The sequence below is a fragment of the Hyperolius riggenbachi genome, chromosome 1, assembly GCF_040937935.1.
Source record: "Hyperolius riggenbachi isolate aHypRig1 chromosome 1, aHypRig1.pri, whole genome shotgun sequence".
NCBI classification, from domain to species: domain Eukaryota; kingdom Metazoa; phylum Chordata; class Amphibia; order Anura; family Hyperoliidae; genus Hyperolius; species Hyperolius riggenbachi.
In genome coordinates this window covers 686,826,219-686,840,648 of record NC_090646.1, presented here as the reverse complement: position 1 = coordinate 686,840,648, position 14,430 = coordinate 686,826,219, and the positions used below count along the sequence as shown (strand labels likewise).

The window sequence follows — 14,430 nt, the reverse complement described above, 5'->3', positions numbered from 1 at the left end:
AACACAACAGGAGGTCCCAGACAGCGGTCGTGCAGCCCACATTGTGTCCAATACACAACTGGGACAACACAGTTTTCAACCCGGGCACCTCAGAAAAATTAAACCTTTTTTTGTAATGGTTTTGTAGTTTTGGTTTTACAACCAATTACACAGATATATAGCTATTTTTTGACGTAATAGCTGGTGGCAGAGTGGCAGCAGAAGGTAAATCTGTGTACCCTGGCGGTGGGAAACACAGACAGACAGCAGCAGCAGCAGGAGGAGGAATGGAGGAGAGTAATTATGTGAGCAGCTATTGTTTGACGTAATAGCTGGTGGCAGTGTGGCAGCAGAAGGTAATTCTGTGTACCCTGGCAGTGGGAAACACAGACAGACAGCAGCAGCAGGAGGAATGGAGGAGTAGTGTGAGTGTGGCAGCAGGTAGGCAGCGTGCCATAATAGCCCTGGTACCTAGCGGTGATACCAGGGCCGTAAATAAACACAACAGGAGGTCCCAGACAGCGGTCGTGCAGCCCACATTGTGTCCAATACACAACTGGGACAACACAGTTTTCAACCCGGGCACCTCAGAAAAATTAAACCTTTTTTTTTTTTTAATGGTTTTTTGGTTTTTGGTTTTACAACCAATTTAGCTATTTTTGGACGTAATAGCTGGTGGCAGAGTGGCAGCAGAAGAAGGTAATTTTGTGTACCCTGGCAGTGGGAAACACAGACAGACAGCAGCAGCAGGAGGAGGAATGGAGGAGTAGGCGAGCAGCTATTGTTTGACGTAATAGCTGGTGGCAGAGTGGCAGCAGAAGGTAAATCATCTGTGTACCCTGGCAGTGGGAAACACAGACAGACAGCAGCAGCAGCAGCAGGAGGAGGTATGGAGGAGCAGTGTGAGTGTGGCAGCAGGTAGGCAGCGTGACATAATAGCCCTGGTACCTAGCGGTGATACCAGGGCCGTAAATAAACACAACAGGAGGTCCCAGACAGCGGTCGTGCAGCCCACATTGTGTCCAATACACAACTGGAACAACACAGTTTTCAACCCGGGCACCTCAGAAAAATTAAACCTTTTTTTTTTTTAATGGTTTGTTTGGTTTCGGTTTTGCAACCAATATAGCTATTGTTTGACGTAATAGCTGGTGGCAGAGTGGCAGCAGAAGAAGGTCATTCTGTGTACCCTGGCAGTGGGAAACACAGACAGACAGCAGAAGGGCAGTACACAGCAGCCCACTGTAGGTGTAAAATGTGTGGCTGCAGGCGACGTAATAGTCAAAGTGAACCAGGCTGGCTTAGTGAGCAGGAGCCAGGAGGTGGTAAAGGGTGGTAAGGCACATTAACGATGGTTCCGGCAGCCAGTTCATGTCCCCCTCTCGCCGACAACAGGGGCCAGGAACTCGCCTTCCACCCACGCCTGGTTCATCTTGAGAAACGTCAGTCTGTCCACAGACTTGTGAGACAGACGTGAGCGTTTCTCGGTGACCACGCCACCAGCTGCACTGAAGCAGCGCTCGGACAGCACGCTGGAAGGGGGGCAGGACAGCACTTCCAGGGCGTACTGCGCCAGCTCGCTCCAGATCTCCATGCGCTTGACCCAATACTCCATGGGATCAACAGGGGCATCGCTGTCAAGCCCGCTGTACGACCCCATGTAGTCAGCCACCATGCGGGTCAGGCGCTGGCTGTGACCGGAGGAGGATGCTGCTGCATGCATCTCCTCTCTAGTCACTGCTGCCGGAGCCTCTACAGTCCTGTAGAGCTCGTGGCTGAGAGACAGCAGGTCTGTGGGGCGCTTGCTGCTGCTGGATGCAGGCACCTGCTGCTGCCTCTGTGCTGGCTGCTGGACAGTGGGGGTGGAAGGCTGGGGGAAGGCTTCCTCCAAGCGCTCAACAAGGGCCTGCTGCAAGCTCCTTATTTGTTGCGCTGGGTCTCCTCCTGCAGGCGGCAGGAACTGGCTCAACTTCCCCTTGAGGCGTGGGTCCAACATCATGCTGATCCAGATGTCCTCCCTCTGCTTCATCTGGATCACCCTGGGGTCCCTGCGCAGGCACGCCAGCATGTGCGCTGCCATTGGGAAGAGGCGGGCCACGTCTGCTGGCACATCGACGTCAGTGCTGTCCTCATCCTCCTCCTCTGCCGCCTCATCCTCTCTCCACCCCCGCACCAACTCAGCTGCGCTGTGCTGATCCCCCTCATCAGCAGCCAGGTCAGGGACCTCCACCAAGTCCTCCTCCTCCTCCCCCTCAGAGGTGGACTGCGCAGCTGGTTGCCGCTCCTGCTGGTCCAAGGCTGCCGCTCCCTGTTCCAGCAAACCATCGAGGGCCCTGTTCAGCAGAGAAACCAGGGGCACCCACTCGCAGACCATAGCATGGTCCCTGCTCACCATGTTTGTGGCCTGCAGGAAGGGAGCCAGCACAAAGCACACCTGCTGCATGTGCCTCCAGTCATCATCGGGGACGATGGACGGGATGTTGCTGGTCTTGTCCCTTCTCCGAGCTGCGGAAACAGTGGCCAGGGCAAGGTACTGGTTGACAGCGTGCCTCTGTTCAACCATACGCTCCAACATCGCCAGGGTGGAGTTCCAGCGAGTCGGAACGTCAATGATCAGCCGATGGCGTGGCAGATCCAGCTCCTTTTGCACGTCTTCCAGGCTCGCACAGGCTGCAGCCGAGCGCCGGAAGTGACGCACAACATTCCTTGCCGTTTCCAGCAGTTCGCCCATCCCCTGGTAGGTGCGCAGGAACTTCTGCACCACCAGGTTCAGCACGTGGGCAAGACAGGGGATGTGGGTCAGGTTTCCCCTGTCTATGGCAGCAACCAGATTGGCCCCATTGTCGGACACCACCTCTCCGACTCTGAGGCCTCTGGGGGTCAGCCAAATCCTCTCCTGCTCCTGGAGTTTGGCCAACACGTGGGCTGCCGTCAGCTTGGTCTTGCCAAGGCTGACCAAGTGCAGCAGCGCTTGGCAGTGGCGGGCCTTCACGCTGCTGCTGAGGCGGGGGGTTTGGCCAGGTGTGGCGGAGGATGGCAGAGGATCGGAGGAACCCGCTGCAGTTCCCCTGACCCTGCGGGGTGGCACCACCCACTGTGTTGCTGCTGCTGCTGCTGCTGTGCCCGCTGCTGCTCTCCCATCCTCACCCCCTTCCACCAAGCTGACCCAGTGGACAGTGAAGGACAGGTAGCGGCCTGTCCCGAAGCGGCTGCTCCAGGAGTCCATGGTGACGTGGACCCTTTCACCAACCGCGTGCTCCAGCCCTCGCTCCACATTGGCCATCACAAAGCGGTGCAGTGCTGGAATGGCCTTGCGGGAGAAAAAGTGTCTGCTGGGGAGCTGCCAGTCTGGGGCTGCACAAGCAAGCAGCGCCCGCATGTCGCTCCCCTCCTGCACGAGCGTGTACGGCAGGAGTTGGGAGCACATGGCCCGTGCCAGCAAGCCGTTCAGCTGCCGCACGCGACGGCTGCTGGGAGGCAGAGCCCTAACCACCCCCTGGAAGGACTCGCTCAAAAGGCTCTGGCGTGGCCTTTTGCTGACACGGGAATCACCAGACACAGCGGAGGAGGCCACTGAGGACTGGCTGCCAGAACAGGCCTCAGTGTCGGCGGCAGGAGTTGCAGAGGGGGGAGGAGCAGTGCGTTTCCGCACTCCTGCTGGTGCTGCTGGAGGAGCAGGAGGGCGGGTGGCTGCTGTTGCTGCTGCTGAAGGCTGTGCAGTGATGGGTGTGGTGCCACTGCCAGCACCAGATGCCTTCAGCCTCTGGAACTCCTCATGCTGGTGGAAATGTTTAGCCGCAAGGTGGTTGATCAGCGAGCTGGTGCTGAACTTTAAGGGGTCTGCACCTCTGCTCAACTTCCGCTGACAGTGGTTGCAAGTGGCGTACTTGCTGTACACAGTGGGCATGGTGAAAAAGCGCCAGATTGGTGACAGAAACATCCCCCTACGGCATGGAAGCGCTGCTGCCTGTCTCCCTGTGGTGGTTGGGGGGGGGGGCTTGGGTGCGGCTGGTGGTGGTACTGGCTGATGCTGCTGCTGCTGCTGCTGAGCCTGAGACACCAGCAGGCTGTGGGTCGCTGCCAATGCTTGCAATGATGCGCCTCCTTGCAAGGCCCACAAGCGCATCCTCCTCCTCCTCCGAGCTGCTGAGGACGACATCCCCTGGAGGTGGTGGCACCCAGTCTCTGTCTGTCACCGGGTCATCAACATCATCCTCCCCCTCCTCAAACATGTCCTGCTGGGATGATGACCCCCCAAACTCCTCTCCTGATGCATGGATGGGCTGCTTGACTGTCGCCACAGTCTTGCTGTCCAATCCCTCATCCCCCAAAGTGCCCATCAGCATCTCCTCCTCAAAATCGCCAACAACAGCAGACAATTGACTCATCATGCCTGGGGTCAAAAGAGTGCTGAATGAGAGGTCGGCGACTGACGGTGAACTGGCCTCCTCCCCAGACCCTGCTGGGCGGCTGCTGCGAACAGGGGTGGTGGTGGTGGTGGTGGTGAGGGTGGAGGCCTCGGATGCAGAGCTGATGGCGGGCTGCTCATCCTCCGTCATGAGTTGCACCACAGTGTCTGCATCCTTTTCCTCAATGGGACGTTTCCGACCCGGCTGGAGGAAAATCGGAGCAGGTGCTACACGCTGCTGCTGCTGTGTCTCTGCAGCGTGAGTTGCAGATGCTCCTGCTGGGCGGCGCCCAAGGCGTCCACGGCCAGTGGCTATGGGAGGAATGTTAGCCACTGACGCTGCTGCTGCTGCTGCGGAACTGTGCATGGTGGCGCGCCCGCGGCCGCGGCTTGCCACAATGCTGCTCCCTCTCCTCCTGATTCCCTTGCTGCCCTTCCCCTTGCCCAAACCGCGCTGGCTGCCACTTCCAGACATCTTAAATGTTTTGGGCGTATAGACAAAAGTTTTGTAAAAGGGCGGGTGAAAAGTGGGGTACTTTAATGGAGTGGGTTGGTTGGTGAGGTGACTGAGTGAGTGTCCCCTAGTACAGTAAGTAAGTAGTAACAGTCAGGAAGTACAACTAGCAGTTACAATAATCAGTAGTAATCACAAGTAAATTTAGTGTGTGTACACTCAGACAGTGAGTGCACGCACGCAGGAGCTAGTAGCCTATGAACACAGTGACTGAGTGTCCTAGACTCCTAGTACAGTAAGAGTAAGTAGTAACAGTAAGTAGAACTAACTAATTACAATAATCAATCAGCGATCAGAAGGAAATGGAGTGTGGGTGGTGTGTGTACACTCAGACAGTGAGTGACCGCACGCAGGAGCTAGTAGCCTATGAACACAGTGACTGAGTGTCCTAGACTCCTAGTACAGTAAGAGTAAGTAGTAACAGTAAGTAGAACTAACTAATTACAATAATCAATCAGCGATCAGAAGGAAATGGAGTGTGGGTGGTGTGTGTACACTCAGACAGTGAGTGACCGCACGCAGGAGCTAGTAGCCTATGAACACAGTGACTGAGTGTCCTAGACTCCTAGTACAGTAAGAGTAAGTAGTAACAGTAAGTAGAACTAACTAATTACAATAATCAATCAGCGATCAGAAGGAAATGGAGTGTGGGTGGTGTGTGTACACTCAGACAGTGAGTGACCGCACGCAGGAGCTAGTAGCCTATGAACACAGTGACTGAGTGTCCTAGACTCCTAGTACAGTAAGAGTAAGTAGTAACAGTAAGTAGAACTAACTAATTACAATAATCAATCAGCGATCAGAAGGAAATGGAGTGTGGGTGGTGTGTGTACACTCAGACAGTGAGTGACCGCACGCAGGAGCTAGTAGCCTATGAACACAGTGACTGTCTGACTGAGTGTCCTAGACTCCTAGTACAGTAAGAGTAAGTAGTAACAGTAAGTACAACTAACTAACAATAATCTATCAGTAATCAGAAGGAAATAGAGTGTGTGTACACACAGACAGTGAGTGAGTGCACACACGCAGGAGCTAGCTAGTAGCCTATAAACAGTGACAGTCAGTGAGTGTCCTACTCCTAGTACAGTATAACTACAATACTATTAGTAAAGGACAGCAGAAATACTGGTATAGATGAGAGAAATAAACAGAGGACAGCTGCCCACAGAGGCAAGGCCCCCCTGAGGCCTAAACCTGTAAGCTTGCAGCAGCTGCCTGTCTCTAATGTAACACACAAGCTACTAACTAAAATACAATGTCTATCTAACTAACAACAATATAGGTGTATATGGCAGGTGTAGGTGAGCAAAAACGCTAGGTAAATGATCACAATAGAGCACTTGCTAAGCCAAAGCACAAAGGAGCAACTCTCTCTCTGTACAAGTCTCAGGCAAGCATGGAGAAACGGAACATGGCGGCCGCTATTTATAGGGTAGGGGCTGGCCAGGGTCCCCCTCTGTGATTGGCTGCCGTCAGAGGGCCTGGGAGCCCTCTGATTGGCTCTAAGGACATCAATCTGGGCTATGACGCTATTCGAGCTCGGTACCGAGCTCGAATAGCGCCGAGTTGCTCGAATAGCTCGAATAGTGAATGGGCTATTCGAGTGTACTCGGATAGCCCATTCGAATAGCTCCAGCTATTCGGAGCTCGAATACCGAGCTCGAATAGCTGAAAAAGAGCTCGAATATTCGAGCTACTCGAATATTCGAGCTCTGCTGAGCACCACTGGCAGTGAGTGAATGGCAGGATGCAGTGAGTGCAGAGCGGGGTGCAGTGAGTATAGGGCAGGGTGCAGTGAGTGCAGGGCGGGGTGCAGTGAGTGCAGGGCAGGGTGCAGTGAGTGCAGGGCAGGGTGCAGTGAGTATAGGGCAGGGTGCAGTGAGTGCAGGGCAGGGTGCAGTGAGTGCAGAGCGGAGTGCAGTGAGTATAGGGCAGGGTGCAGTGAGTATAGGGCAGGGTGCAGTGAGTGCAGGGAAGTGTGCAGTGAGTGCAGGGCAGGATGCAGTGAGTGCAGAGCGGAGTGCAGTGAGTATAGGGCAGGGTGCAGTGAGTGCAGGGCGGAGTGCAGTGAGTATAGGGCAGGGTGCAGTGAGTGCAGGGCGGGGTGCAGTGAGTGCAGGGCAGGGTGCAGTGAGTGCAGGGCGGGGTGCAGTGAGTGCAGGGCAGGGTGCAGTGAGTGCAGGGCAGGGTGCAGTGAGTATAGGGCAGGGTGCAGTGAGTGCAGGGCAGGGTGCAGTGAGTGCAGAGCGGAGTGCAGTGAGTGCAGGGCAGGGTGCAGTGAGTATAGGGCAGGGTGCAGTGAGTGCAGAGCAGGGTGCAGTGAGTATAGGGCAGGGTGCAGTGAGTGCAGGGCAGGGTGCAGTGAGTATAGGGCAGGGTGCAGTGAGTGCAGAGCGGAGTGCAGTGAGTATAGGGCAGGGTGCAGTGAGTGCAGGGCGGGGTGCAGTGAGTGCAGGGCAGGGTGCAGTGAGTGCAGGGCGGGGTGCAGTGAGTGCAGGGCAGGGTGCAGTGAGTGCAGGGCAGGGTGCAGTGAGTATAGGGCAGGGTGCAGTGAGTGCAGGGCAGGGTGCAGTGAGTGCAGAGCGGAGTGCAGTGAGTGCAGGGCAGGGTGCAGTGAGTATAGGGCAGGGTGCAGTGAGTGCAGGGAAGTGTGCAGTGAGTGCAGGGCAGGATGCAGTGAGTGCAGAGCGGAGTGCAGTGAGTATAGGGCAGGGTGCAGTGAGTATAGGGCAGGGTGCAGTGAGTGAAGGGCAGGATGCAGTGAGTGCAGGGCAGGGTGCAGTGAGTATAGGGCAGGGTGCAGTGAGTGCAGGGCAGGGTGCAGTGAGTGCAGAGCGGAGTGCAGTGAGTGCAGGGCAGGGTGCAGTGAGTATAGGGCAGGGTGCAGTGAGTGCAGGGAAGTGTGCAGTGAGTGCAGGGCAGGATGCAGTGAGTGCAGAGCGGAGTGCAGTGAGTATAGGGCAGGGTGCAGTGAGTATAGGGCAGGGTGCAGTGAGTGAAGGGCAGGATGCAGTGAGTGCAGGGCAGGGTGCAGTGAGTATAGGGCAGCATGTAATAAGTATGCAGTGCTGTGCAGAAAAGAAAAGGTTGAGAACATTGGACAGGCTGTTATTGCTGTCTATAAAAATCATGAGAGAATGTGACCTCTGCTTCTCCTGTCCTCTCTCTTAGGCTGCACGAGCTCTGATGGGGGTAATCTTGTGTGTGTGGATGTGAACCAGCAGTCAGGAGCCTACGCTGCCTGCCCATCAGGTGAGAGCATTGCACACAGCTCAGTTACTGTATGTGTGTCCTCCAGTCCACTGTATGTGTGTCCTCCAGTCCAGGGGCTGTGTGTGCGGGCCCTGCAGTGTGTAACGCCCACCAAGGGGCCCTGCAGTGTGTATTACGCCCACCAAGGTGCCCTGCGGTGTGTAACGCCCACCAAGGGGCCCTGCAGTGTGTAACGCCCACCAAGCGACCCTGCAGGATATAATGCCCACCAAGGGGCCCTGCAGTGTGTAACGCCCACCAAGGGGCCCTGCAGTGTGTAACGCCCACCAAGGGGCCCTGCAGTGTGTAACGCCCACCAAGGGGCCCTCCAGTGTGTAACGCCCACCAAGCGACCCTGCAGGATATAACACCCACCAAGGGGCCCTGCAGTGTGTAACGCCCACCAAGGGGCCCTGCAGTGTGTAACGCCCACCAAGGGGCCCTGCAGTGTGTAACGCCCACCAAGGGGCCCTGCAGGATATAACGACCACCAAGGGACACTGCAGTGTGTAACATTCACCAAGGGGCCCTGCAGTGTATAACACCCACCAAGGGGCCCTGCAGTGTGTAACGCCCACCAAGGGGCCCTGCAGTGTGTAACGCCCACCAAGGGGCCCTGCAGTGTGTAACGCCCACCAAGGGGCCCTGCAGTGTGTAACGCCCACCAAGGGGCCCTGCAGTGTGTAACGCCCACCAAGGGGCCCTGCAGTGTGTAACGCCCACCAAGGGGCCCTGCAGTGTGTAACGCCCACCAAGGGGCCCTGCAGTGTGTAACGCCCACCAAGGGGCCCTGCAGGATATAACGACCACCAAGGGGCCCTGCAGTGTGTAACGTTCACCAAGGGGCCCTGCAGTGTATAACGCCCACCAAGGGGCCCTGCAGTGTGTAACGTTCACCAAGGGGCCCTGCAGTGTATAACGCCCACCAAGGGGCCCTGCAGTGTGTAACGCCCACCAAGGGGCCCTGCAGTGTGTAATGCCCACCAAAGGGCCCTGCAGTGTGTAACGCCCACCAAGGGGCCCTGCAGTGTGTAACGCCCACCAAGGGGCCCTGCAGTGTGTAACGCCCACCAAGGGGCCCTGCAGTGTATAATGCCCACCAAGGGGCCCTGCAGTGTATAATGCCCACCAAGGGGCCCTGCAGTGTGTAACGCCCACCAAGGGGCCCTGCAGTGTGTAACGCCCACCAAGGGGCCCTGCAGTGTGTAACGCCCACCAAGGGGCCCTGCAGTGTGTAACGCCCACCAAGGGGCCCTGCAGTGTATAACGCCCACCAAGGGGCCCTGCAGTGTATAACGCCCACCAAGGGGCCCTGCAGTGTATAACGCCCACCAAGGGGCCCTGCAGTGTATTACGTTCACCAAGGGGCCCTGCAGTGTGTAACGTTCACCAAAGGGCCCTGCAGTGTGTAACGTTCACCAAGGGGCCCTGCAGTGTGTAACGCCCACCAAGGGGCCCTGCAGTGTGTAACGCCCACCAAGAGGCCCTGCAGTGTGTAACACCCACCAAGGGGCCCTGAAGTGTGTAACGTTCACCAAGGGGCCCTGCAGTGTGTAACGCCCACCAAGGGGCCCTGCAGTGTGTAACGCCCACCAAAGGGCCCTGCAGTGTGTAACGCCCACCAAGGGGCCCTGCAGGATATAACGACCACCAAGGGGCCCTGCAGTGTGCAACGCCCACCAAGGGGCCCTGCAGTGTGTAACGCCCACCAAGGGGCCCTGCAGTGTGTAACGCCCATCAAGGGGCCCTGCAGTGTGTAACGCCCATCAAGGGGCCCTGCAGTGTGTAACGCCCACCAAGGGGCCCTGCAGTGTGTAACGCCCACCAAGGGGCCCTGCAGTGTATAACGCCCACAAAGGGGCCCTGCAGTGTATAACACCCACCAAGGGGCCCTGCAGTGTATAACACCCACCAAGGGGCCCTGCAGTGTGTAACACCCACCAAGGGGCCCTGCAGTAGATAACGCCCACCAAGGGGCCCTGCAGTGTATAACACCCACCAAAGGGCCCTGCAGTAGATAACGCCCACCAAGGGGCCCTGCTGGATATAACGACCACCAAGGGACCCTGCAGTGTGTAATGTTCACCAAGGGGCCCTGCAGTGTATAACGCCCACCAAGGGGCCCTGCAGTGTATAACTCCCAATAAGGGGCCGTGCAGTGTGTAACGCCCACCAAGGGGCCCTGCAGTGTATAACGCCCACCAAGGGGCCCTGCAGTGTATAACACCCACCAAGGGGCCCTGCAGTGTGTAACGCCCACCAAGGGGCCCTGCAGTGTATAACGCCCACCAAGAGGCCCTGCAGTGTGTAATGCCCACCAAGGGGCCCTACAGGATATAAACCAAAAAAGGGGTTCTGGGACCCCACACCAAGAAACAGCCCATATTATCCTTAAAGGACTTTCGATGTCAAATGTGTAAAAATAAGTTCAGTACCTGTGTTTATTCTGTATCTCCGGAGCACGCCACCCGCACCCTCCGTGTACCTCTGCCCCACCCGCGCCCTCCGCGTACCTCTGCCCCACCCGCGCCCTCCGCGTACCTCTGCCCCACCCGCGCCCTCCGCGTGCCTCTGCCCCACCCGCGCCCTCCGCGTACCTCTGCCCCACCCGCGCCCTCCGCGTACCTCTGCCCCACCCGCTCCCTCCGCGTACCTCTGCCTCACCCGCACCCTCCGCGTACCTCTGCCCCACCCGCGCCCTCCGCGTACCTCTGCCCCACCCGCGCCCTCCGCGTACCTCTGCCCCACCCGCGCCCTCCGTGTACCTCTGCCCCACCCGCGCCCTCCGTGTACCTCTGCCCCACCCGCGCCCTCCGAGTACCTCTGCCCCACCCGCGCCCTCCGCGTGCCTCTGGCCCACCCGCGCCCTCCGCGTGCCTCTGGCCCACCCGCGCCCTCCGCGTGCCTCTGGCCCACCCGCGCCCTCCGCGTGCCTCTGGCCCACCCGCGCCCTCCGCGTGCCTCTGGCCCACCCGCGCCCTCCGCGTGCCTCTGGCCCACCCGCTCCCTCCGCGTGCCTCTGCCCCACCCGCGCCCTCCGCGTCCCTCTGCCCCACCCGCGCCCTCCGCGTGCCTCTGCCCCACCCGCGCCCTCCGCGTGCCTCTGGCCCACCCGCGCCCTCCGCGTGCCTCTGGCCCACCCGCGCCCTCCGCGTGCCTCTGGCCCACCCGCGCCCTCCGCGTGCCTCTGGCCCACCCGCGCCCTCCGCGTGCCTCTGGCCCACCCGCGCCCTCCGCGTACCTCTGGCCCACCCGCGCCCTCCGCGTGCCTCTGGCCCACCCGCGCCCTCCGCGTGCCTCTGGCCCACCCGCGCCCTCCGCGTACCTCTGGCCCACCCGCGCCCTCCGCGTGCCTCTGGCCCACCCGCGCAGCAGGATGAGCCCTAGAGCTGTACAGTCACATAGGGCCTCCCCCCGCACCACGCACAGGAGACGGCCTGTAGGGAGGAAGCGGCAGGATGAGCCCTAGAGCAGCGCAGCCACATAGGGCCTCCCCCCGCACCACGCACAGGAGACGGCCTGTAGGGAGGAAGCGGCAGGAAGAGCCCTAGAGCTGTGCAGCCGCACTCGCGTCTATGCGGACTGTGCAGCCGTGGCAAGCTTCGGCAGCCATTTTACATGAGGCAGGAGAGGCCGACCTGGGTGGTGGGGTCGGGAGCCGACCGGGGGTCTGGCACAGAGCGGGGATCAGGTGGAAGTAAATTGAGGGCGTGGATGACGTCCTCCAGGGATACAGAATAAACACAGGTACTGAACTACTTGACGACCACTCCATGCCGATTGGCATGAACGGCTTCATATCGGGCTAACAGGAGATTGCGCGTGCCGTCTAATAACTGTGTACAGCGCTGCGATCTGTGGTGATAGGCTGACTGGGGGAGGGAGGGGAAATTGTTAAAGCGATAGGGAATTTATAAAAAAAAAAATGTATATATATTTACCAAAAAAATATATAAACATTGGGGAAGCGATCAGACCCCACCAACAGAAAGCTCTGGTGGTGGGGAGAAAAGGGGAGGGGAGTCACTTGTGTGCTGTGTTGTGCAGCCCTGCAGCGAGGCCTTAAAGCTGCAGTGGCCCAATTTAAGAAAAATGGCCTGGTCTTTAGGAGGGGGTAAACATTGAGGTCCTCAAGTGGTTAACTTTTTTTTTTACACATTTGACATCCTTTAATCTGAAATCTCACATTTCTGTTACTGGATGATAGCTCTGTGTGAATGTGTGTCTGATACACAGGCATTATATAATCTCTGATCTCTGTGTCTCTGGTCAGGCTACACCCTCACCGGCTGCTCCTGTGGGATGGCCTGCGGATCCTGGGATGTCCAGAACAACAACACCTGTCACTGCAGATGTGCCAACATCGACTGGACCTCCGCCCGCTGCTGCAAGTTCGCTCGCTAACAGCTGGCCACAGACAACACGGAGACCATGCTGCCATACGGAGACCGCACTGCTACACATAGACCGCACTGCTACACAGAGACCGCACTGCCACAGAGACCGCACTGCCACACAGAGACCGCACTGCCACACAGACCGCACTGCTACACAGAGACCGCACTGCTACACATAGACCGCACTGCTACACATAGACCGCACTGCCACAGAGACCGCACTGCCACAGAGACCGCACTGCCACACAGACCGCACTGCTACACAGAGACCGCACTGCCACACAGAGACCGCACTGCTACACAGAGACCGCACTGCTACACAGAGACCGCACTGCTACACAGAGACCGCACTGCCACACAGAGACCGCACTGCCACACAGAGACTGACCATAGACCACACTGAGACTGACCGGGGGTGACCGCACACCACATGGGGACTGACTGGGGACTGACCACACTGCCACATGGCTCCAAATGATCTGTCATACTGCTGTAATAAAACGAATGTGCAGCATACAGAGCGATTCATTGTGTATGTCTTCTCGCGGTCGCATAACGGTAAACGCAGGTGTGAGCTGCTGGGCTACTGACTTCTCAATAATTATCACCAGGGCCGGATTTATACTTTCCAGTGCCCTAGGCCTGCTGTCACCAACACCACCACCACCACCACCACCACCACCAAAATACATTCTGTCCAACACTCTGACTAGCGATCACTGGTTTGAATGGGCTCATCTCAGTTGCACTGCTCTGCCCCCCATTCAGCAAATAATTCCTGTAATTTGCGCTCCTGCCTGAATGTGCAAAGCAGCCGATAGTGTTCTGGACATGCATACTTGAGAAATTATGCTGATGTATGACTTTCAAATGAGCTTAGATGTTGTGGCAGTCAGGTGACACAGTGTAGAGATAAATTACAACTTGTGATTAGACACAGATGAGGGTGGATTAGACAGGCTCTCTAAATACATACATGGTACATTTCTCTGTTTTCCTTCTTTCCTGTGCAAGAGTTCAGCTTCACTTTAAAGCAGAGGTCTCAAACTCAATTTACCTGGGGGCCGCAGGAGGCAAAGTCAGGATGAGGCTGGGCCGCATAATGGATTTCACAAAAAAAGTCCTCAAATGTCAATATTAACAGTTTTAATTATTTCTTCTGAACATGAAGTGTCCTACCTTATAGTTCATTTCAGTGCTCCCATTACAAGTAATTCGCCGTGTCCCCGCCGCAAATCGAGGCCTGCAGAGCCCCCAAATCGCCCGGGGGGCTATCCGCCGGCATTTCCTGGAAGGGGCAGAGCTTTCAGCTTCAGCTCTGCCCCTCCTGACATCAATCGCAGCGGATCGCCGCCTCTGCCCGCCCCTCTCACTCTTCCTTCACAGAGAGGGGCGGAGAGAGGCGGCGATCCGTGCAGTGATCGACGTCAGGAGGGGCAGAGCTACAGGTATCGGTTGAAAAGGGCGCCTGAGCTGCCTGTATGAAAAGGGCGCCACCATAGACATCAATGATATTTCTCGAAATATGGGCTACAAGGTGTAGAAAAGAGTTTTGATATAGGCTACAAGCGTGCTCCCCTTTGTAGCCCATATTTTTTCGGCTACAAGGTTTTCGGCTACAGTAGGGTGCACCTTTGTAGCCCATATTATTGCCTTTTTTTTTGTAGCCGAAGTTTTTATATGGGCTACACCAGGCGCCTTTTTTGTAGCCTAAGTTTTTATATGGGCTACAAGTGCTGGAAGCCGAATTATTTCATTCCCCCACTATCCATGGCGGCCTGGAGGGGGAATAGTAATTAACACATCCCGGAGTTTTTTTTTCTAGCAAAAGTTTTTATATGGGCTACAAGTGCTGGAAGCTGAATTATTTCATTCCTCCA

The 14,430-nt window shown here is 57.2% G+C and overlaps 1 protein-coding gene across 1 annotated transcript in view; it reads left to right on the top strand.

Annotated features, from left to right (window-relative positions):
* The window catches only part of LOC137561450 (resistin-like beta), a 36,071-nt gene extending 23,005 nt beyond the window's left edge, over positions 1–13,066 (top strand). The window contains exons 3-4 of the mRNA XM_068272749.1: positions 8,073–8,153; positions 12,427–13,066. Of these exons, the coding sequence (XP_068128850.1) occupies positions 8,073–8,153; positions 12,427–12,557 (212 nt within the window). The 3' untranslated portion in view covers positions 12,558–13,066. The remainder of the gene's footprint in view (positions 1–8,072; positions 8,154–12,426) is intronic.
* The last annotated feature ends 1,364 nt before the right edge of the window (positions 13,067–14,430 follow it).